Source organism: Cryptotermes secundus, unplaced genomic scaffold (genome assembly GCF_002891405.2).
Source record: "Cryptotermes secundus unplaced genomic scaffold, Csec_1.0 scaffold451, whole genome shotgun sequence".
Classification (NCBI taxonomy): Eukaryota; Metazoa; Arthropoda; class Insecta; order Blattodea; family Kalotermitidae; genus Cryptotermes; species Cryptotermes secundus.
Window position 1 is genome coordinate 18464 of NW_019731578.1, and position 25771 is coordinate 44234.

General features: G+C 40.0%; 2 protein-coding genes across 2 annotated transcripts in view; one reads left to right on the forward strand and one right to left on the reverse strand.

Moving 5' to 3' along the window:
- The window catches only part of LOC111867167, a 12997-nt gene extending 4072 nt beyond the window's left edge, over positions 1-8925 (reverse strand). The window contains exons 1-5 of the mRNA XM_023856762.2: positions 8802-8925; positions 6776-6880; positions 6195-6522; positions 3944-3987; positions 476-548 (exon numbers count right to left, since the gene is read on the reverse strand). Coding sequence (XP_023712530.1) covers positions 493-548; positions 3944-3987; positions 6195-6522; positions 6776-6854 — 507 coding nt within the window. The 5' untranslated portion in view covers positions 6855-6880; positions 8802-8925 and the 3' untranslated portion in view covers positions 476-492. The remainder of the gene's footprint in view (positions 1-475; positions 549-3943; positions 3988-6194; positions 6523-6775; positions 6881-8801) is intronic.
- Positions 8926-9028: 103 nt separating this feature from the next.
- Positions 9029-25771, forward strand: part of LOC111867165 (early nodulin-like protein 2) — a 187421-nt gene continuing 170678 nt past the window's right edge. Inside the window, exon 1 of the mRNA XM_033752576.1 lies at positions 9029-9097. Coding sequence (XP_033608467.1) covers positions 9034-9097 — 64 coding nt within the window. The 5' untranslated portion in view covers positions 9029-9033. The remainder of the gene's footprint in view (positions 9098-25771) is intronic.

Genomic DNA, 25771 nt, shown 5'->3' on the forward strand with positions numbered 1-25771 from the left:
GGGCAAGTAACAGGAAACAGATGAAGATAACTGATTACTGTACTCGTATCTAGGTACAGTAAGGCACAACAATTGATGTAATCTACTGTAATTTGGTGAGTAGGCCTACCTTTAATATACAGTACTATTAGTGCGGTGTGTATTGTCAGTGAAAAGCGCTGTAATATGTCTTTGATATTACACATTTGGGCAATTCCACGTTAATGTTACCTTAGTCTGTACTTAACTACGTATTTCACTAAAAATGCAACATTTTAACTCGGTTTTTGGTAGATTTTTACGTGACTAACATAAGGATACTGTGGAAGTGCCCATTTCGGTTACAACGACATTCGTTTATAACGACACTATTTTTAGGTCCCTTTGATGACGTTATAACCAAGTTCTACTGTAATACTAAAATTTAATGTTAAATACGTTTATCTTAAATGAGTACAATAAACAACAAACCCTCATTTTCATATGAAGAACTTACCTCCTTGAGCATTAGGCTCAAGCATGGGTGGGAGTTGAAGCAGTAGCTGCATTTTCTGTTGTAGAATTCCTAGCTGCAATAATAAAAATACAACACAATTTGAGTAAATAAAGGAATTGACATAAATGTACATATATGTAAATGAGAACTTCTATAATTTATATTCCTTGCCAAACTTTACCGGTATAATCAATTAAAGCAGGATCAGATCGTGATGCCATATAACATGCATGGAAAACAGATTCATATAAGTTTTGGCAAGAAAATTAGGAGGAAGGAGACAACTTGGAACTGTATGTAGGAGGATAATACTCGTATTATATATATGTCTTGCCAAAACATGACAGGAACCAGTGCTGGGCTCTTGTGAACACCATAGTAAACTCAGAATTACTTAGTTTTTGGACTTTCATTATTGTCCGGTATTCTAAAAACTAAGGAACACAAATTTTCGCAAATTGGATCTGTTTCCATCCTCAGGTGATTGGGAAGACACCTACTCTGTCTGGTCCCTTAGAAAGAGCTAACCTCAGTCACTGGACAACCCACGTCAGAATCAAAATCAGAGTTATGTTATGACCAACAGTCAGCCAGTCTGTCTTGGAATAAAGCACTCATCTGGGGCTTAATACCAGATCTTTATTATTGTCAGACATTTGCAGGCTTGTTGACGTGAAGCACTCTCTCTGATGAGAAGATAGATCTGTTATTTGCCACAGTCACAGTCAGCAGTAATACGTCTGTTGTCAGTATGTACAATTTACATTTCACACATTATTAAATGCATGTACAATATGTACAAGGCCTTTGTCATTCCAGTCTCAGTACAGCAGATCATACCCTGACCATAGTAGCTTTTACTACAACAGCAGTTTAGTCACTTGAATGGTCATATGCTTGACTGCCACCAAGTTTAAGCATCTAATAATTCCTGTGATGCAGTTCACCTTGTCCAGTGTTGCAAAAATTTGCATTTTCATGATTTTGTATGACTTCTGCTTTTTGCCTGCAAAATTTTGTTATATAATCATATATATATGTACAGAAGTTTCAAAGCCATGTGAAAAATCCATGTAAGTGTAACTTCAGATATGTAATTACCCAGGCTTTTTCAAAGGCAGATAACAGGAAAATACATAATAAAAATTGTGATAAAGCATGCACAGACCTGAAACTAAGACAGAAAGGCAGGTGGAAACTTTATTCAACAAACCTAGCCAACATACCAAGTGCATGAAAACCAATGCATAGAATTAAATTGAAAATTTGTGAAACAATTTTGTGCTTAACGCTAGTGCCACCTATGGAGCAAAAACTGAGTACTCAGGTTTTACAAGTTTTCCATTATGTGCCTACCACTAGCATCATCTGTGGAGTAAAAACTGAATTCTCAGGTCCAAAACCCAGTAATTCCGAGTGTTATACACCATTGTAAGAAAGCTTCAGAATTAATGATAGCGAACCTTCTGTTCCTGTAATGTTTAAGATTAGTGATCAGCCTGGAGATTAATGTAATAATTGAGGAAGGGCTCCAAAGTTACTGAACAAATCTGCGCCATCCCTGTGTTCAACCACAAGTGGCTGTCAGGCTAAGTCCAATTTGTTTGGTCAGGTGAGATGTAAAAAAAGTGAGTGAAAATGGTTTAGGTAAAATTTTGGTCACATTTTAGTTAAGAAATATCTAACTACATCCTACTGTTGTATTAGCTTGCCGTAAGAGAGCACTGCATATTAAATTATGATGCATGAAAACTTGTAAGTGATATTATTCATATAATAAAAGTACGCCATACTATGTGTCAACAAATTACATCGAACAATACAGAAGATAATATTATTTTAGGTTGTAGCATATTCTAAGATTTCAATAAATAACAATATAAATTATAATAATTTATGCTAGTAAGGAAGTTGGGCTAGAAGTAAACAGAGAAATCTAACTATATATGAGCCCAATCCTTCTGGCCGCACTATGGCCCTGGGATTCACTCAGCCTCTAACAGAAATGAGTACCAGGAATTAATTAAATAATATTCCTGGGAAGTAACGCGCGGCCGGCGAGTAAGGCTGACAACCTTACTGCCATCTTTGAGCCAACTGTCTAGATAATGTGGGACCCTCAACGTCTCACAACCCTATGGGCCTCCACGGCCTGGTACAAGGATAGCTTTACTTTTTTACTTTTTTATACGAGTATGTTGCTGTCTCATCACCAAAATACAGGACAAAATCATGACATAAAGATAGTTAATAGATGTTTTGAAAATGTGGCACAGTTCAGATATTTGGGAACGACTATAACAAATCAAAACCTGAATCAGGAGGAAATTAGGAGGAGATTGAACTTGGGTAATGCTTGCTGCCATTCAGCCCAGAACTTTTTGTCTTCTCGTCTGCTGTCTAAAAACATAAAAATTAGATTATGCAAAACTATAATTTTGCCTGTGGTTCTGTGTGGATGTGAAACTTTGTCTCTGACATTAAGGGGGCAACATAGACTGGGGGTGTTTGAGAACAGGGTGTTGATGATAATATTTGGACCAAAGAGATATGAAGTTACAGGAGGTCAGAAGAAACTGCACAGTGAGCAGCTTCATAACTTGTACTCTTCTCCAAGTGTAACTAGAATGATAAAGCCAAGGAGGATGATATAGGCAGAGCATGTAGCACAAATGGGGGAGATGAAGAATGCATATAGGATATTGGTGAGAAAGCCAGATGGAAAGAGACCACTGAGAAGACCAAGGTGTAGGTGGGTGGACAATATTAAAACGGATCTTAGAGAGATAGGATGGGATTGGTTGGACTGGATTGATCTAGCTCAGGATAGGGACCAGTGGAAGGCTCTTATGAACACAGTAATGAACCTTCGGGGTCTATAAAATACTGGGAATTTCTTGAGTAGCTGCACAATTCGCGGCTTCTCAAGAAGGGCTCAGTTACATGAGTGAGTGATACACCAGTATATTTAATCCCAATTATTCTCGTAAAATTCTAATCTATTTTTATAGTTTGCATCCTGTTGCATAAGTACAATTAATCATACCAATTTCGCTGTCAACGCACCAACATTTTTATTGGTTTGGGTTACACTCGGGTTACTCTACATGTTTCGACCCTTAAAGGGTCATCTTCAGGTGTTTCCAGTTACACGTTATTAATTGATTAAGTAATTAATTAATTTCACGTCGTAATTCTGTAATTATTAATGTGTAACTGGAATCACATGAAGATGACATTTTAAGGGTCGAAACATATAGTGTAATCCAAGTGTAACCCAAATGAGTAAAACGGTTGTTGCGTTGAGGGCGAAATCTGTATTATTACTCCTTAAATTATTCTTAAAACTACATGTGAAAGTGAATCCTGCAGCCTACACAAAATGTGTTTTGAATACCCCTCCTTTCGTCCAGCCTAGCCCAGATACGTTATGCTACATGTCAGGATGGCAATGAGAGATTTTGTTACCTGGTACCAACTTGCACCTGTGAACACAGCCCCTGTCTGTGTACCTGTAAATGAAAATGGAAAATAATCAAGAATACATACGTACATATAACGGTATTACATTCGTACAATCAATGTCACCAAGGGCACGACCAATTAACATGCTGATTACCTAACTAACGCGAGATGGCACAAACACTGGACCTTCCAAAAACGAACAGCAGCGGCAACTATGATCGGTGCGTCAAGAATTCAACGTAACAGGCCGCGTTAGTGACAAAGCTGTTAACTTATTTTTGGAAGGTGCAGAGTATAGAAGAAATTCTAAGATTTCTCGGTTAATCAATGTGAATTTCGGGATACTATTTCAAATAGGCCACGACATTTTCCTTCCAAATTATTATTCATTCATGATTATCTTTCTGTCTCATTCAACTCGCTGAGCTCAAAATGTTGTTAAATAAAAGAAGAATGAGTCAACTAGAACAAGGATTTGAAAGCAGATTCTAGATTCATGAAATAAGGCGGCAAAACCTAAGTCACGACAAACGCCACCAAATCCAGATTTCGGGGAATCTTTGGCGTCAAATGCTTCGTCCATGAACTAATTCGCACATTGCATGAGGAAGAGCAAAGATATTTTGTATTTCACATTTTAAAGCAAGGCTCGAAAGAATTCGTGTTACGGATCTGTGAATTGTGTCTTAATGCTATTTTTATACTAAATTCAAATTTAAAATCTTGGATTCAAATTATTCAACCTTCCATTCCATTCAAACTGCAAACAATTTGTGAAATGCCAAGAGGATGATATAATTTGAGTGTGTGTGTGTGTGTGTGTGAAAGGGTGTGGAAGGGCACATAAACCAACAATACTCCGGGAGGGAAAGATAAGTGGCTGTCGAGGGTGGTAAAAGCACTTGGGCATTTTTAAATTTTAATGGCTGGGATATTAACGCTTTTATTCTTTCTTCGAAATACGCGCATAAAATTAACATACGAAAGGCTGGCCTTATCTCTCCGTCTGCCCGCATGTTTCAAGTGGAAAATCACTAACGGATTTTGACTACATTTGACATGGATATTATGTCTTGGAATGCTGCCTGAAACTGGTAAGGTAATGTAATGTGGCCTCTGTACTTAATTAGTTAAGCAGTTAGTTCTTCTTTTCGTACGTGTAAAATATAAGACAAGAAAATGCCGCGCGTTTTAAATGCTTGTTTTTTAGCTTAATAATGATAATTAAAAAACCATTGGAGTCAAATATGTTAAGTCTGGCGTGTAGCATATACATTCTTACAAATTCTGTGTTAAATATTTTTTCTAACAACTAAAATGTATATACATTTTATATATACATGTATATACAATACAATACGTATGTTATGAGTAATAAATGTAATATTCCTCTCACGAAGAAAATAAATAGGTAAATATACTCTTTTTTTTTTCTTAATTCGCTTAGTGGGGGCTGGAGTCCAAGTGGGTCCACTCGGCACGGCGGCCACTGATTGGCCTATTGTAGCCTGCCCCGGGTGATTATGATGATGGAAAATTTGGTGGAATGAAGATTTGGAGGGGAAACCGAAGTACTCGGAGAAACCCCGCTCCAGCGCCACTTTGTCAACCACAAATCCCACTTGACCGAACCCGGGATGAAACCCGGTCGCTGCGGTGAGAAGCCAGCGACTAACCGCTTGAGCTATGGCGCGGCCCTAAATATACTCTTACTTATCACTGTTAACATGTTAATGACATCTATTTGTAACAATTAGGATTATTAAAAAGTAACTGCGAAGAAAATGCACTGGAAACTCAGGTATAAGTTACGCCTTTCCAATCTTGTTAACCCTCACTCTTCTAGAATTACTTGGTTTTGGACTTTTTCCATCGTCCGGTATTCTAGAAAATACAAAACACAGTATTCAGAAACTGGCTCTGTTTCCGTCCTCAGGTGAAGGGGGAGGACACCTACTCAGTTCGGCCCCTTAGAATGAGCTAATCTCAAAAGCTGGATTCGATCTTTCTAAGGGGCCCAACTGAGTAGGTGTCCTCCCCCTTCACCTGAGGACGGAAACAGAGCCAGTTTCCGAAACGTCGCGTTATATATTTTATACAATACCGGACGATGGGAAAAGTCCGAATTTCCAGTAATTTTATGTGTTATACACCACCGTCAGAACCGTTTAGAATCTACTCACTCTTCTCGGCTGTCTTACAATCTAAATCAGAGACAACTGAACGTTTCCATGTTTTTTTAAGGATTCCTTACCTTCTGATCTCGTTTTTGCAATTTCCGATTGTATATATAGAACAGGTTTCATTTCTGTTTATGAAGGCGTCGTAAGCATAAGTGTAGACACAGGGCCCGCGATTTTCCTCTACGGCGCATGCTTCAGTTGTGAAACCAGAGATATTCCTGTGTAAGTATCTCTGGATTTCAGCTAAGTCATGTAAACTGATTTGAAACAATGTTCTGAAGAGCCGACTAAACAGGCCGAATGGCCTCTCGATGCCGCCCAGCTCATGTGTTTCCTTTGAGCTCGATGTTCCGGCCTCCTCCGGGAGAGCCGACGTCGATGCCGGAGAAGAATGTGCATCTAAAACCGACAGAAGATATCATCGTAGGATTTGAGGTTCTCATAACGGTGACTATTAAGGGTTCTATCTCGTAGTCCTTTGAGAGTCAACGGATGTTTTTGAGAAATACGTCGCCTGTCTCTTTAGGCTTGAAAAGTAAGCCAAGGGAGAAATTAGCATGAAGCAGGCAGCAAATGAGGCAAAAATATTCTACAATTTATCCTTATTACGAATTTTCTTACGATTTAAATAATTCGACTACGAGTAACAAACCTTGAGCTGAGACGTACATAGGAGTCAGGAAAACCGCCAGAGGTAAAATTAATGAACAGATGTGCTTCAAGGGTGTCATCGTCTCTTCGGTGTATTGAGATTTATCTGTAAAAATCAATGCTACTGTTTAGAATCTGGAGACTAAGGAAACATATCTCCCTCCGCACACATACACACACATTTATATGTCCGAGGGAAATGAACTTTACATACTTTTCGGTTAATAGAAGGGTTGCCAAATTTTCCATCTCAAAATGCAGTATAAGTTGTGATATTCGGCACCACCAGGACAACGAAGTTGCTGAATATCGTATTTTTCGCTGATTTGAGAACGTCATATCTAATATGTATCTTAATTTACCTAGCAACATCATGGACAGAACATACCATTTAATTTGTCCCTTGATATACTGTGCTATGCACCTTGCTGCAATTTGTTACCTTTTCATCAATACTTAAGTAACATTGTATGTATATAATTTGGAAAAAATAGAAAGACACCAATATTTACTCCTTTAATCACCGTAATCACAGTTAATCTATTTCCGGTTAATAAAAATGTTCGGATCATTTGAGCCACCTATCGCATCGTTTTCTGCAAAAGGTTGCATCATTTGGTGGCGACCATTAACACTCTAGTAACAGTACCTAAATATCAGCGCCATTACATCAGCCTTCACTTGTCGGACATGGTCCTGAACCTCTTTATTTCACAATCTATTTTTCTAAACTGTAGTTCAGTATTGTCCTCTCATTTTCCACGTATCTGTCTACGACCAGCTCCCGCGCCAAAATTCTGCATACATTTTTCCAACCAAACTGCTTCATGTCTGTTTCATTACTCCCGGCGTTGTGAACTTTGCAACTCATGCTACAAGATCTTCTTGCTAAGTCAAGAATTTATTGGATTCAGATATCCACTACCCTATTTACGAAAGTCCTTCTAAGAATCCGGCCCTGTGTAACATTACGTCATATTCTTTCCGCCCAAACCTCAAGCTGCTCGACCACTCCTTGTCGGCTGTCCACGACTGCTTATTAATTAGATTCGCAGCGAAACGTTTAATTGTTATATATGCAGATACTTGGGTTAAACTTAAAAAAAATTGCGTTACGTTTTAAATAATATGCCCATGTCAAAAATTGTGCAACATTTACTCAGTACACTACAGGGTCCACACCGGCTCTGGGGCCCATCCAGGCCCCTATCCAGTGAGCACGGCCAAGTTCTTCTCCGGGGCTCACCACTCTTCCATATGCCTTCATGGTGCAAATCTTAATTAAATAAGCAAGGGGAGAACTTTGCCTTTATTTACCTTTTTTTATTGCCAGTGGCGTGGGTCTAAGTCCCTTGCACTGCGGCCACTTCTGGCCTATTGTACCAGCCCCAGATGATAGGCGAGGGTGATTGTGGAGCAATTGGTGGAATGAAGATTGGCACGGGAAACCGAAGTACTCGGAGAAAACCCGCCCCAGCGCCACTTTATCCACCACAAATTCCACTTGAAGAGACCCGGGATCGAACCCGGACCGGTGCGGTGGGAAGCCAGCGACTAACCGCTTGAGCTATGGCGCTGCCCTTTGTTTACCTCACTCAGTACAGTTTCAACAAAGGAAAACTCCATGCGCTATGTCATAGCCACACTCAAGATAATTACGTTGACGTAAAAATACTGTTAAGCAATTTCGATTTGCTAGTGCTTAAAATTCTCTTACCACGTGTATGAGAACCTGTAAAAATATTTGTATATTTATGTTCTGAAATTAAATGAACGGAATATATAGAAAATATCGTATATTTATTTCCAAACAAGTAATTTTATGTAGTTATAGAAAAATTCAGTATGAAAAATCTTTATATGATGTTTAATCAGTATAAATTAACCACATACACTCACTGGAATGTTACTGACAAAACACGTGGATTTACTTATTGCTTATAGATTTGTGTCCCGGTTCACGGATTGGAATAAAATTCATCAAGAATAAAGAATTGTCATTAAAGATTGTGGCCGATATTACTTACATGTATGCCAATATACACTCGCACAATTATGTGCACACAGATTAAATTTTAGAGTTTCACCAATCTAAAAGACGCCTGAACTCAGAGTAGCTTGTAACATTCACTGTGCCGGTACAATTGACAGCATGAGCCTCAGGTCTGTGAAGTCTGGTTTTTATAAGAACTCGCTCAAACGTCACAACGTCAGTTAACCTTGCACAATGCCAACAGGTTGATAATAAGGATGATTTAAATGTACATAAATTGCGAAAGCATTCCAAGAAGTCGGTGTTCATGCAATATTACTCACGAACAAAGTAAGTACATGTGAAACGCATTACATATTCACTGCTTAATATGTAGTTTCCCATTCGGGTGCTAAGTGTCTCTTATTGCCTGTAAATTGATCCTTAAATACAAAAGAAGACAATGTCAATGGGTCCATTGAAATATAAACAAGAAGTCCTTACACAACAACGGAAGGAAACGCATATTGTTAAGTCCACGCGGACGCTATTTACTCTGATTTCCCAAATGTACAATATTGTCTCCACAGAGACTGCCACGTTAAAATCAAATCATTACTCATCGTTAGGGATTGCAATAACTTTGAAAATAGTAGCAATTTTTTTTCCTGAAATCTCTTACTTGAGTGATTTCAAGCTATAAATATGTTTTATCTTAATGAGAGTTATTAAAATAAAAAGGGGCTGGCTACTGAGAGTGCCATGTTTATTATGTCATGAACAGTAAGATGTGCATCGCCCCACACATGGGCACTGGCAGGATGCGGGCAGCAGGTATCCGCCCCTTCTGAATTTAAAAAGAAAATAATAAAAAAGGAAATATATTGAATATTACCACCTCGAAAAGAAATAGTGTTCTATCCTGAACAATTTAGGATAATAAGCAAAATATGACTGCCCCCCCCCAGGAAATCTGTCTACACCCTCCTTTGAAAAAAGAATTCTGTTATCGCTGATACCTCGACACAAAAGCTTACACTTTACAGAGCTAAAAGACTTACACTTTTTACTTCGCGTAAATAGGTTCTAAATGAACACACGATAATATTCCGTAAGACGACTACATTAAATATTTAACACGATGAAGTCCTCGGTTTACGATCGTATTTCAAATAGGACTTCTTCCAATCTTAAATAAAAATACGGCCCTACTTTGGAGGATTAAATTCATCAAAGTATGTTAGAACTCAAGTACTAAAATCCAGTCTTGCATTCAATTCCAAATCCTAAATTTTGTGGTTCTCATCTGTGAATAGCTTTATACTGACAGCAGTTTTCTAAATGTGACTCACAAAGTAAATTATACTTTTAAGCTGAGGAAAATAAAATATTTGTATGTTTCTAATGTTAAATTAATGTGATGATAATAAAGTTCTAAGGTTGCAAGAGGAGTAATTAAATTATATCTGAGGTAACTTTACTCGTCGAGTTTAAGGCCTTTACGAATCAATAGAAATTTCATGTAATGTGTAGCTAAAGGGAACAAACAAAAACAACTTAAAATATTAATACTCGTAATTCATTCACTCATTCATCAATGACTCTATAGCTCTTTGTTGGGCCCTGGCCTTTTCTTCATTTGCGTAATATTTTCACACAGTCGGTAGGACTCCTTGGACGAGTGACCAGCCCGTCGCAAGGCCGCTACCTACACACAGGACAACACAAACACAGACATCCGTGTTTTGAGTGGGATATTAATAACTAAAAGAGGAAAAGTGAAAGTAATTAATGTTTTTATATTTCTGTAAATTTATTTAATTATTCATACGATATTAATCAAGTTTCTATGACTCAATTTTCTACTTATTTATACTCTTCCAGTATTTTCTGTGTTTCTGACAAATGACTTCTTATCATGTTTGCACTGTCCAGTTAAGCGAGGTCTGTTACTAACAGGTTAGTAATGTTCCACCTCCGTCAGGTAAAGTCAAGGCTTCCAACTTGCTTTCCACGCTTCAGAAATTTGTATGAGTGTTCTACTGCTTTGCTACGCAAAGCAAGACCGTACTAACCCCCATGATTAAAGTGCTTCAACAAGCCAAATTATGCATTGTACGAATGAGGCATTAGCCTCATTATTCAGCTGCTAGAGATTTGTTTGTGTAAGTAGCGAATAGGTCTATATCGCAAATTAAGCCGTACAAAATTTAGGCCTTCAGTAAGAATAAGATTTCGTGTTGTGGTCTGGTGGTCAGAGTTCCTGGCTATAGATCCAGAGGTCCGGGTTCGATTCCCGGAGATACCATATTTTTTCTGAGAAGTAGTGGGTCTGGAACGGGGTCCACTCAGCCTCGTGATGATAATTAAGGAGCCATTTCAAGGAAATAACGGCTTCGCTCTAGAAAACCGAAATTAACGGCCGTGGGGAACCGTTGCGCTGACCACGCGAAACCATCTACCCGCAAAAGTTGGCACTAACTTTGCCGACAAGCGGCGGTCGTTCAGTCGGTATAGTTCGCTTGCGGACTAAAATCACGGAGTTCCTTTTTTTTTTTTTTGTTATGCACTCTTCCTGCGAATGGAGTTTTCTTTTCTTCTGATTTTAACCTATTTCTATTCCTACTTTACACAAAGTGAATAAAATAGACACACAGTTCGAAGACCCTATCTATCTGTCTCTCTGCTTATCCATCCTTCCGCATGCTTCATGTCCTATATTATTTGAAGAATTTCGATTAAATTTGAAACTGTAGATATGAAAGACACCAATGCAATCGTTATTATGCATATACAAATTATAGTAACCTGCTAGAGGACCAAAAGTTAAAGTAAGTTTAAAATAATATGGAAATAGAAAGGCAAAACTGTGTATGCAACAGAGGAACGGCTGTCTAGTTGATAAACGGTATTTTAAAAAACGGTTGTCACTGGATTGTCTTTGAAGAAACCAAGAAATATGGCTCATGCATCACGAGCACGATTCAAGGTAAACTTTTGTAGCTAAGTGATCGCGTCGCACGTGTTTGTTTGTAATTACCCAACATTTATTGTAGTAACTACACAGGCCTACTGTTCGTAAACCTTAAAATATGGAAAACTATAAACTTACCAGTTGTTTCGTATAGTTGTGAAACTTTATCTCTCACATCAAAGGAACATTATACCCTGAGAGTGTTTCAGAAGAGTGTGCTGAAGAAAATATGTCTATCTAAGAGGAAAGCAGCCGGTCACGGTAGCCGAGCGGTCTAAGGCATGTACTGTCTTCGCTCGCTTGGAAACCGGGATCGTGGGTTCGAATCCCACTCAGGGCATGGATGTTTAGTTTGTGTGTGTGCGTTTTTCTGTGTTTGTGTACAGGTAGAAGCCTTGCGACGAGCTGATCACCCGCCCAAGGAGTCCTACCGAATGTGTAAGATCTAGAAAACCTGAAGTGAACGGAGAAGTTCATGGAGGTAGGCCTAGGCCCACTGGGGCTGTAGTGCCAAGGAAAAAGAATAAAATAAAATAAGTTAAATTAGGACTGAATTCCATCAAATGCAACAATGTTTCTATAATAAAATTAAGCTTTTACATGTTTCGGCCAATGATGGCCCTCAGCGGAAAGAAACAACATTTCAAACGAAATGCTTCACTTTTCTTACTTGCATGAGTTATCTTCTTAAAGGTTAAACCACTTGTACTTTAAAATGTTTTTTTAGATAGAAAGGTTTTTCGATTGATTAGATCTTACTGAGGGCCCCAGTGATGGTCGTGTCCCTTCACAGAGGGTCGTCTGCACTGTGTTGACCCAATGTGTGCGGGCGGGGTTGTGGTGCTTATTTTTAACAAAATGTATTTTGAAATACTACAAGTGTTTAAACCCTTAACAAGACAACACATGCACGTAATACAAGTGAAGCATTTCGTTTGAAGCTTTTTTCCCCTTCCGATATCGGCCATCATTGGCCGAAACATGTGGGATCTTCATTTTATTATCAAAGAGCATTGTTGCACTTAAGATCTAAAAGTTTGTGACGATGGTAAATTCCTACAAGTAATATGCTTTTGGATATCGTCTTGCCTATTTTTTTAAAAAATCTGTTTCTTTTTAAAATACAACGTTTCGAAGACTGGATTCTGTCTCCGTCCTCATGTAAAACCTACTCAGTTGGGTCAAATATATAGAGCTAGCCCCTATCTCTGGAGACCCAACTGAGTAGGTTTTAGCCAAGGACGGGGACAGAATGCAGTCTCCGAAACGTTGTGCTTTAAAAAGAAACAGGACCTCTTTTTAAATAGACAAGACGATGGATAATGTCCAAAAACATATTACTTGTATTGTTGCACTTGATGTATATCAATTTTAATTTTACTTATAAATAAGCAGAACCTTATACATTAACAGTTCAATACATCTCGTTTACCTTTAACATATAAAACCTCAAATTTCAATTATTTTTTTATCACATTCCCAAATATTATTTTAAGTGCTAAGAGGGCGACTAACACTTCACGAGTGAACGTCTGCCTCACATAAAATAGTTCCATGGAACGAAGTTATTTTTGGAAATATAATAGTCACTCTTCTCACCAAGAAATTACACGCCTTTTAGGGAACAAAAAATTCATTATCGTGTACAAAGGAGCCAGAAGTATCCAATACAATAACTTACACCTTTAATATACAGGGTGTATCAAAACTCTTTGATACACTCTGTATATTTTGATATCAGCCTCAAATTTTCGGTAACGTTTTTGTAAGAGGTCTCTTCTTTCATATTTGTCTACTAAAATATTATATGTATTATTCATTTCTCCAGTGCGTTCTATATACCCTTCCCATCACATCCTCTATTTGACAATCCAAACAATGAGATATGTGTGTTGCTAATTATGAACCTTCTCGTCCAGTAAGTATCCTACAGTTACTTCTTCCGTCTTTATTTTCCCCCTTGGCACTACAGCCCCAGTGGGCCTAGGCCTACCTCCATGAAATTCTCCGTTCACTTCAGCTTTTCTAGATCTTACACATTCGGTAGGACTCCTTGGGCGGGTTATCAGCTCGTCGCAAGGCCTCTACCTGTACACAAACACAGAAAAACGCACACAAACATCCATGCCCTGAGTGGGATTCGAACCCACGATCCCGGCTTCCGAGCGAGCGACGACAGTGCATGCCTTAGACCGCTCGGCTACCGTGACCGGCACTTCTTCCGCCTTACGTCCCACAATTCTTCTCAATACCTTGTTCAAAAAACCCTAAGGCGAAATATTTCCGAGTGGAAGGTGGGGTTGTAACTACGCAATCACTGGCGGTCCCCAATATTAGGTGGGAGGGAAGTTTCTAGAGGGGTCTTAAAAACCAAGCCATGTGGCATGCGTATTCAACTGCACGGTAGCATTAATGCTGAAGTTTCGATGTCTTGACGGTGATAGTGGTAACCTTCTATTGTTCATTACTACCGATAACGTGTTTACGGAAAGTGTCTAGCCTTTTCAGCCTGTCAGAGCCATCGACGTGGAAACGTTTCCGGGGGCCATGAAACTTTTGGATAACCTTGAAGTCACCTTCAGTCAGCTTTTTGCAATAAGTACTTTATTTGTATTTATGTTTAGTTCTTACATTTATAACAAAAATTGACAAAATATTTATAGTTAAAATTGTGTTACCTGAAGGCGGGGCTCGGTATCCGAGCGTAGCCAAACCGCCTCACCCCCAAGCGTCCTAGTATCTTCACTCCTGGTCTGAACAAAACAGAACATAAAAGGGGACAGAAATATTCAACATTACTTTTGGACATATATAGGGTGTAAATAAATGTATGTTACAACGCTCTGTGGTAGATATATCTGTTCAATCTGATCACATTTTGCCAATACACCCTTGTCCGGAAACGCTTCCTTTTGGCGCAAAGAGCCACAGAATTTTCCGACAGGATACACAAGTTTTTTTTGGGGGGGGTGTTATCGTTGTTTTACATTATAAAGACTGCTCAAAATGGCAGCTACTGAGTTCACTGCATCTTCTGCACCACCTGGTTATGTTATGATGAACTCTTTGAAAGACTCCCGGCATTTCCCGGGTGGTTCCAGCTGCTTCTGCAATTCTTGCCACCAGATCAGGTTGTGTCTCCAATTGAGTCGCATACACCAGGCTTTGCATGTACCCCCAGAGAAATAAATCCAATGGAGTCAAGTCAGGGGAGCAAGGAGGCCGGGTTATTGGGCCTCCACGTCCCATCCATCTGTTACCAAAGGTTTCATCCAAATACTCACGGACGACATTAGTGCAGTGTGCTGGGGCACCATCATGCTGGAACCAAATTTCATGACGGACTTACAAAGGCACAAGCTCGGTTAAGGTCTCTTGGAGAAATTTTAGGTAAATGTCACCAGTAAGTCACAGAGGTAAAAGATAAGGGCGTTCTCCTTCACATTTCAGAGGCCCTAGGGCGTAAACAAAGCGTTTCCGAACATGGGTGTATTAAGAAATTATGAACAGATAGAACCCATCTATCTACCACAGAACGTTGTAACATATCTTTCTTTAAAGTCTGTATATACAGGGCGATCGTCCGAGAGCTTCCCGCATACTGATGAGACTCGTGAGTCTGACGCTTCCGCGGGGGCGGCCGAATGATTTGCGGCAAGCTCTCGGGCGAGCGCCCTGTGTAAATAATGGCTGAACTTGAATCGTGGGAACATTTCACCAGATACCAAATTGTAAGACACGACTGTAGTTATATTACACGTATGATACAAAGCTAGGGAATGAATTGATTTAAAGACAGACGTGAGTATTTCAGAAACGTGGATTACGGGAACAAGGGGAATATTTTTTTTTTCCTTGGCACTACAGCCCCAGTGGGCCTAGGCCTACCTCCATGAACTTCTCCGTTCACTTCGGTTTTTCTAGATCTTACACATTCGGTAGGACTCCTTGGGCGGGTGATCAGCTCGTCGCAAGGCCTCTACCTGTACATAAACACAGAAAAACGCTCACACACAAACTAAACATCCATGCCTTCAGTGGGATTCGAACCCACGATCCCGGTTTCCAAGCGAGCGAAGACAGTACATGCCTTAGACGGCTCGGCTACCATGTCCGGCTACAAGGGGAATATACAAGAGACAAGTTATGAAATCCCCAAAGAATAAATGTTATACGAGTTCCAGTACAGAATAACGAATCATCACGGCGAAACGAGAAATATGGCTACTACAATTAAATATAAAATTGTATTTCCTTGTTTTCGTCAGATTGTTCGTATGGCGTTATAGCAAATGGCTTTCGAAACACCCGCATGCTACACATCTAAGTCTACTGCTTTGTCAGTGTGACTAACGAACCGCGTAACTAATCCTTGTCGACGCGAAAGGTAAGCAATGCCTGCGGCAGACTCTTGGCGCTCTTGCCTTGTTCATACGGGCTTGATGTTTAAGCGCAAAACTCATGCAACCGTGTCCTACCTTGAGCCAGTTAAATCCATCGATGGAAGGAAGGAGGAAATAAAAAACAGGCACCAGGAAGTTTAACTGATGACGTTGTGGCTACTCGATCGATTCATCCTATTAGAGAGTTCTATTTCAGCGATGTAGCTCAGTGAATTCCGGCGGAAGTCGATATTTTGCAGGAATAGTTCTATCTTCAAGGACGAAGTTGAAGCCAGAAAAAGAGTAAATATTGATGCCTGCTTCAAGCTGCTTTCTTGCTTGGCTTATTCTTCAACCTTGAAGATGGAGGCGATATGTTCCCTCGAAAGGTCTGTTTGACTTTCACCGTACTTCACGGCATTATATCTCAAAAAGAGAACACGTTGTGAGAAACTCAAATATGGCCCGGTTAAATTCAACATACGTGAAATGCACTTTCAACTCAACGATTGTCGGCGCATTAACGCGGAGAGTTAATCAATTCATTCACTCGCTCATGGAGCTGAGCCCTTCTTGAGAAGCTGCCAATTGTGCAGCTACTCAAGAACTTCCCAGGATTTTATAGAACCCGAAGGTTCATTACCGTGTTAACAAAAGCCCTCCACTGGTCCCTATCCTGAGCCAGATCAATCCAATCAATACCATCCCATCCTATCTTTCTGAGATCCATTCTAATATTGTCCACCCACCTACACCTTGGTCTTCTCAGTGGTCTCCTTCCTTCTGGCTTTCCCACCAATAACCTACATGCATTTCTCCTCTCGCTCATTCATGCTACATGCCCTGCCCACCTCATTCTCCTTGACTTGACCATTCTAATTATACTTGGAGAAGAGTAAACGTTATGAAGTTCTTCATTATGCAGTTTCCTCAAATCTCCTGTCACTTCATCTCTCTTCGGTCCGAATATTCTCCTCAACACCCTGTTCTCAAACACCCTCAGTCTATGTTCCTCCCTTATTGTCAGAGACAAAGTTTGACGCCTATACAGAACCACAAGCAAAATTATACTTCTGTATATTCTGACTTTTATGTTTTGGACAACAGACGAGCAGACAAAAAGTTCTAGACTGAATGGTAGCAAGCATTACCCGAGTTCAGTCTCCTCTTAATTTCTTCCTGAATCGGGTTTTGATTTGTTACAGTCGTTCCCAATAATCTGAACTGCGCCACATTTTCAAAACACCTGTTACCTATCTTTATATCCTGATAACAGCTCTGTTAAAATCAACATATAAGTGTACTTGAAACTCACCTGTGTCGGCGCATTAACGCCGAGACTTAGCCAATGGACATACTCCTATTTTCACTGATGAAGGACGTCGATCGATGTTAGCTGCTTTTTATGTCATATGAAAACTGACATGTCAGTATACCGACTGGACCGCCATAATAGATTCTCTTTTATATTTACTAATGAACTTTCCTTGCAACAGACGCCATGACACGAATATAGAATATCGTTTGTGTAAGAGTTTTCACGTAAAGGAGAAGGTAAAGCTATCTCTGTAATAGACCGTGAAGGCCCACAGGGATGTGAGCGGTCGAGGCTCCCACATTGTCTAGACAATCGGGTCACATGTGGCGGTGAGGATGTCAGCCTTATGCGCCAACCGCCCTTCACCCCCAGGAATGTTCCTGGTACTCATTTCTCCTAGAGATTGAGTCAACCCCAGGGCCATAGTGCGGCTGGAAACATTAGGTAAATTGCAAAAATCTAATGACCTAATCGGGAATCGAAACCGCGACCTTCCGGCTTGTAGCACAGTGCCTCAACCTACTACGCTACCGCGCGCCCCTATCACGTAAAGACGAGATACAAATTAAAATACCAGTTAGCTTACAGTGTACAACCTAATGATATTACGACTCATGAACTGGTATTTTATCAAGCGGAAATGACAGTTTGCTCCTTGAAGACCCCACAGTTGACTGGACAAGTTAGAACCAAAATTACGCACGTCCTCATCTCCCCAAGCTCAGTCACTCTTTGTTACGATAATTATGTCTGTAGTCTCTTGAACTATGCCTATGCACTTTGATCAAAAATTAGTCCCTATTTCAATAATGTCATTTTACCTAGCTGTGAACACCAAAATCAAAATCTGGAGGAAGGGCTCGCTAGTTCAGACGGTACAGAAACGTAATTTACGACATTTCATGTTCACGTTCCAGTCCTTATTTCCTCATAAAATGGGCCATAAAAAGGTTTGTTGTTGTGCAAATAGTAACATTTTATTGCAAGTGTGTGCAGGTTTCCGCGTGTTCAAATGAAGGACGCGCGTTACACCTGAGTGTTTAGAACAGAGTTGTAGATCTATGGTTTTATCCTCAGGTCTTTCTGGCGGGTGCCAGGAGACAGTCATGCAGTTAGCCAGGACATACTTACATAGCCTTCGGTAAATGTAAAGATGCTGTTAGTCGCTGGCTTCCCACCGCGGCGGCTCGGGTTCGATCCCGGGTCTGTTAAGTGGGATTTGTGGAGGACAAAGTGGCGCTGGGGCGGGTTTTCTCCGAGTACTTCGGTTTCCCCTGCCAATCTTCATTCCACCAAATTCTCCATCATCATAATCACCGGGGGCAGGCTACAATAGGCCAATTAGTGGCCGCCGTGCCGAGTGTACCCAGTTGGACTCCACCCCCCACTAAGCGAATTAAAAAATATGTAAATATTGTAATTCTTATAGGCAATGAAACGCCAGGAATGATCACACTCCTCACCATAATTTCCATAAACCTTAGAAAAAATGTATTTATGTTAACAGATCTGTTTCGAATATTCGCCATTTATTTTTAGTCTTTAGTTAAGTGTTTCAATGGCTGTGAATTTGCTGCCACGCTGTTGCTTCAATTAGAGCCTGGAGAGGCCAGTCGGTATAGCGACTGGATACGAGCTGGACGAAGGAGGGGTTGGAGTTCGAGTCCCGTTAGGTTGAAGAATTTTCAATTCTCAACGTCGTCCACACCGGCTCTGGGGTCCGTCAACTTCCTAGCCAATGGGCACTGGAAACTCTTTCAACGCCGGTAAAGCGACCGGGGCGTGAAGCTGACCACTCACCTCCAACTAATGCCAAAGCCAAAAAATATGGGTCTATACACCCACTCCCCCATACGCCTTCATGGCTTAGTGCTTATTTAGTTAACCATGGTGACAACTTTACCTTTGCCTTATAATAATTTACGGCCTTACATGGCCATCATGAGGTGTAGCAAATGTAAATTCTTTCAGTGTATCAACCTCATATCGAAATAATTTACGGCATATGATACACCTGAGGACTGCCGTGTAAGGTCCAAGTACACGTGTGTATTAATAAAGAAACAAGTACATGAAAGACGAGTGTGGCGATAACCATGCAACCAATAAAAATTTTACAATATTTGCACTAATAAGACTAAATAAACATCTAAATATTGCAACAGGATGCTTAAATACATTTGTCACCTCTAACAACCGAACGTTAGCTCTTCTGACTTGTATTCAGGAAGTGCATGATTCGAACAGCTGATATCCTGGCTGAGGGTTTATAATTTTCCTCAATTCCTCCAGGAGAATGTTGAGCGAGCTCCTCACATTGAACCAAGAGATTTTCCTTCAGCATCCTCTCCCATTTATTTTCCACTAAATCGTTAAAATTACGAGTAGATGCTACAGCATCGAGATACTGAGAGCGTTGTTAAACAAACCATAAAATTAGTCACCTGCAGCAGATCAGTGAGTAAAATCCAAAATGTGTGCGTATTTCTGAAGGGCGCAGATTTTGCAGTCTGAACGCTGTTTAAATCTCACACACATAATGGTGATTTTTTAGTCGATTCAAACTTCCTGGCCTTCTTCGCATGACTTCAGCTGAACACAGAGGTGGACAAAATCCGACGTTTTCAAACCGACGAGAGAAAATACATTCAAATTACAACAAAAACAGGCGTGGAAATTAAGATTTTACAGTTATGCAGAAGCTCCAGATCAGCAGAGAAACACCTGTGAGTGTCCGAGACATATTAAAAGGTTTTATTCTAAAATGCGGTCTCGTGAATTCGTTCCGGCGTGTACCGTTGTTGGGAAAAGTAAACATCATCTTAGCGCAATGTTAGTAGCTTACGTAAAAATTAGAATACACACGATTTAATTTTGCCTGTGGTTCTCTATGGGTGAGAAGCTTGGTCTCTCATGTTAAGACTGGAACACGGAACGAGGATACTTGAGAACAGGGTGCTGAGGAGAATATTTGAACCGAAGAGAGATGAAGTGACAGGACGCTGGAGAAGAATGTATAATGAGGAGCTTCATAAACTGTACTCTTCGCCAAGTATGATTAGTGTGATCAAGTCAAGGAGAATAAGATGGACAGGGCATGTAGCACGAATGGGGAGAAGAGGAATGCATATATGATATTGATGGAAAAGCCAGAAGGAAAGAGACTGCTATGAAGACGTATACGTGGGTGGGAAGATAATATCAAAATTGATCTTACAGAAATAGGTTGGACTTGTAGGGAATAGATTGAGCCGGCTAAGGACAGGGACCAGTGGAGGGCTCTTGTAAACAAGACAGTGAACCTTCGGGTGCCCTAAAATGTTGGAAAATTCTTGAGTAGTTGCGTAACTGGCAGCTTCTCAAGAAAGGCTCAGTTCCATGGAATTGAGGTTCTAGACACACTGTCTCCCACCCCCAACAGGAGAGAACGCGTTAAGCGCTAGAGGCCTATAAACTGATTGTGTAATGGCTGAGGTAATAAGACAAATAAGGTTTATGGATAATATTTTGTTGTGTTCTTTAAACATTTTCTTAATTCATGTGGTCTATTAGTTTTATGGCCTTAATTTCTTCTGTACATCAAAGGAGAGATGAATTTACGAGTAAAACTTATAATTTCATATCGTTAAGAAATATTTGGCCGGTAAATTTTATCTGAGCTGCCGCGCCAGCCAAAAATAATTGTCCACCCTTGGCCAGCGTACAGACTTACATCGAACCTTTTTCCTTCCCTGTAAAATAATTAGTTATTGTTATGGCCCAAGGGTTATGTACAAGTAGATATAGTTTTTGGTTAATTTGGAATAAGGGTATCTAGACTTTAAGATTAAGAAATAGAAATGATGAAACGTACCAGGAAGCTTGGGTTTGCAAAGAAGTATACCGCCAGTGGTGAGGCTATAGCTTTGTAATCAGAATGTCAGCACGACAGCGTAATAACGCTGACATTGAGGAAGAAGCTATATGAAGTGGGTCATAAAAGAACCATGGCAAGAGGAAAACGCTGAGTCGGATAGGGCGGTAGACCTGAAAGACTCCACCCTCTTTTCGATAAACAGCCAATGAGTGGGCCACACCGACCCAAAATCACGTCAGAATGGGTGGGCCAATACACCCCGGAACCCAGCGAGTCAGCAAAAAGAGGGTACACAAACTCGAGAGGAATCAATCAAAAAACTTTTTTATTATTAATTGTCAAAGAGTCAGCCGTAGGCTATCGCCGAGAGAGTGATGGCGATGAGTAGTTGCTGGTTGGTGATGGCGGTCTGTCTCCCCAGCTCAAGTAAGTGAACCTACTTCATATAGCCATGAACATTAAGTGTGATAACATTAAAGTGCAAACCCCAGGCAGAGAAAGTGAAGACTAGATGGACTAGATTTACTGAGAGAGATAAATAGAGGTATTAGGTACCCAACAGCAGGGTGACAGGAGTAGGACTAATGTGTGTGCTACAGAATAATAACCCAAATGTAATACGAACCGACGAACGTCGGCAAATGGTGTATATATTATGTATATAGCGACATAGGTGAATAGAGTAGGATAGAAATGCGCTGTGATGTTAATTGAACTTAGCCTCCCTTCAAGTGTTACCCTCCTCCCTGAATGCTCCTGCATCTCCCGAATCCTGTAGGAGAATTGCAAACTCATGCCAAGGCGGCAGCTACGTCAGTGATTGTAAATTTACTTGAAACCCCCCCCCCCTACGGCCTAACAAGATAGTGACAGCGGTGAGACAACCAATCCACCCCTGTCGCAGAAGAATAATAATAAGTGGTGGCAAGGAGGGTTACCTCCACGCCCCCTGTCACCACGACGTAATAGGTATTATGAACTGGTTACGAAATTTTAGAAGCCACTCTCGTAAGCAGCTGCTATAGGAGAGTAAAATACATATACCCAACTTGCACGTGGAGCGTAAGGCAAATTGAATGATAAGGGTATGGCCATGATATTGCAAGGGTTCGTACAGGTGTTTGTAGGCGGCTGGGGAAACCACAGTATTCTTCGGCCCCGATCCTCTCTGTATGTTGTACACACTATTGTGACGTGGATGCCCTACCTAACACGTGACACTATGCTAATAAATAGGATTACCGTATAAGCCCGAATATATCTGAAGAATCTGAAACAAAAAATTTCGTTAACAAAATTTAATATTTCCTTTCGTTTTGAAAGTTGTAAGCAAAAAGAAGTAAAACTATATTATTAAGAAATTAATTTCATATCTTAAATATAATTCTAGGTATTTTCGCAAATATCATTAGAAACAGGTATCAGAATTCCTTATAATTTTCTTCATATTTATTCTTAAGGACCCGGAAATACTGCGACCCTTCTTTTTCAAGCATTGTTTGAAAAATAAACTCGCCTTATAATCGGGAAAATACGGTAATTTATTACTGGTTCTGAGAAGCAAATACTGGTTTAAAGCCCAAAGAAACTAAAAGTTGAAAGCTACTGAAGCAGAGAGAGGTGAAATTATATTTTTTACAATGGCTCTTCCAGCCCATTCAGGGTCCTGACCTCTTATTCAGCTTCGTAATCATTATTTCACAGACGGTAGGACTCCTTGGACGAGTGATCAACCCGTCACAAGGCCGCTACCTAAACACAGGACAACACAAACATAGAATAAACAAATACACACTCCAAACATTCATGCCTTGAGTGGGAATCGAACCATGATCCCAGCGTCTGAACAAGCGAAGACAGTTCGTGCCTCAGACCGCGCGGCTGCTATGACCGGCAGTGAAATTATATAGGCCCAGTTGAATACATATAGTTTAAAATTTAACTAATCGAATGGGGCGGACACCCCGAATAAAGTATAAGATGTGAAGAAGTGACGAAATGTTGTTTGGAACAGGCCTATAGGTGCCAATGGTTCGGAGCTACGTACTGCTTCTATCTTCGTTGTTGAAGGATGAGTGGAAAAATTATTTGGAACTCTACCTCCCTGAAGCCCCCCCGCCCATTTTCATTTTTAGCTTATGTTTATTGCTTGTTATTACTTGTTTTGTTCTGGAGAATATTTTACCATGTTATTAGTAAGTGTCCATAACTACATCCAAGGTTGAATCTGAGTGCCTCTCAAACACAGCTTTACTGCTCCCTCAACCTAATCAGTAATGGATGATTATAAAAAACGTAAAGTACAGGCTGGAAAAACCCGAAGAAATCAATATACAAATACATATCATTTATTTCAAATCTCATATTTTATCTTGTTTTGGTCAAAGAATTATGCATGTTCATGAGAACATCATAGCATCACACAAATGAGAATTAACTTGGAGTGTCCAGGAATAATGTTGCCATTTGTTGTGCTTTCATCTTTTATTTAGAACTCATTGACAACAGAATCACAACTGCAAGCAAAAATTATAATAGAGAAATATCATCAACTTATTCTTGTTGGAGATGCTCACACCATCGGTCATCATCATCCAAAAATGACTTACAATGCTAAAGATCATTAAATGGAAAGAGTAATAATGTGATAATATTCTTACTGGACACATTGTCTTTACAGAACACTGAAACAGTCTTTCAATTTCCCAGACGTGCATTATATTCTCTCCCTTCGCCAGCTTTAGAAACAGCAGTTTGTTTACCAAAATTGCAGGTAGTCAAATCACTTCATAATCAACAGTTATACTTTTCATTATCTTATGAAACTGAGTTATGCATACTATTTTGCATAGTTAAAATTTAGCCAGACTTTAAAACTTTATAAAAGAACTCCTGCTATCCATTGGGGATTAATTTGTAATTTCATTAATTGGCTAAAGAAGTATTGGTGAGGCTTCAGGTTCTCAGCATTGAATATTAAGATTAGAGTCCTCAGGAACTGCTGCTGTGTAGACAGGGCTTGGGGTGGCGCGGGATGCGGCGGGATGGCATCCCGGTTCTTTTCTAAATGGCTTAAAAGCATCCCGTTACTTCTTTGGCAGTAAATGCAATGTACAATACCTTTTTTGTTGTTATTGTTATCTGTTTCATGGTTTTACAGGCTACTCCCCTGCATCATCTAACTAAATTTTGCTTCCGTGTGGTACTGTTTGAAGCACCCGAGAATGCACAGTCCCACATCACATTTCTTGCACTTGGTCTGAACACGTTTCCTCTTTCCCCGTGCAGAACAAACACGGCATTTCATTCTCATGGCACAAGAGGTCGGCCAGTGATGTCGATTGGCCTCCTCTAGACGAAATATTGTGGATGACAGAGCAGGAGGTCGACCTAATGGCGTTGTGGTTGGGAGCGACACATTACAGCATGTTCCAGCATGTTGCGCATAAGGGTAAGACGAAAGTCCCTATGTGACAGTTTCACACCGCAGGATGATAGCAGGATGAAACTGTTCAGAATCGTCAGATCCAGTAAATGGAAGACGCTTGTTTGGCAGCAATAAGGGTTTTTCAAAGAAAGTAGGGGGCAGGCAATTTTCCTTTGTATCAACTTCCACCAAATACCCTGAATAAGCTGAGAAACTTGTGAAGATAGAAATATATAGGCTTATGGCCAGCACACTTTTATGGCATGGGGTTTCTGCTAACAAACAGGAAAGATTTTATACTGCAGAACTGTTGCGTGTAGGAGCGGAAAAATTTTATACTGCAGACTGCTGTGTGAAGAATGTTTTAGTTAATTCCATTCATTTATCATAAAAATTGTATTACAGCAATTCCAAATACAACGCTCAAGCGCTCTAAGTGGAACTGGCATTTAAACGCAGAGCAGAAACGTGGATTTAAACCCCTGCAAGCAGCAGGCATTTAAATAAACCACGGTCAGCTAGCTTTACCTGCGTTTCATAACTCCGGCGGTTAAAGGTTAAGGAAAGATTCATTTTCGTATTCTTAAGACCGATAATAAGTTATACAATGTAGGAAACAGTTTGGCTTTCTCTTGCCTTGCATCCCATCCCAATGTGGAGGTGGCCTGTCTCCAACAGAACAATTGTTTACAACAAAATTTTAAGTTTCTCTATTATGGATGTCACGTCTGAATTCTTAGTTATTTTATTGAAAATGAAAACACAATATCTTGGCAGAAAATGAGGTACACATTTTCTTCTCCCTCCTACTTCATTGGACAGAAATAAATTTGGTGTTGAAACAGCATAGTCAGCAAACTACAAATACAGTTATGACAGGTACAGGCTGTATTCTCACATCCGGTAATACATATATAAACTTGTAGAATAATGTGATAACCCATCCCATTTAAGTGATGGGTCAGACGTTTACAGTAAATAATCACAGAAGTTTCTATTGTTGATGACACGTCCCAGCCATAAGGACACATATATTTTATTCTATTCCAACCAATGGGAATTTAGCCA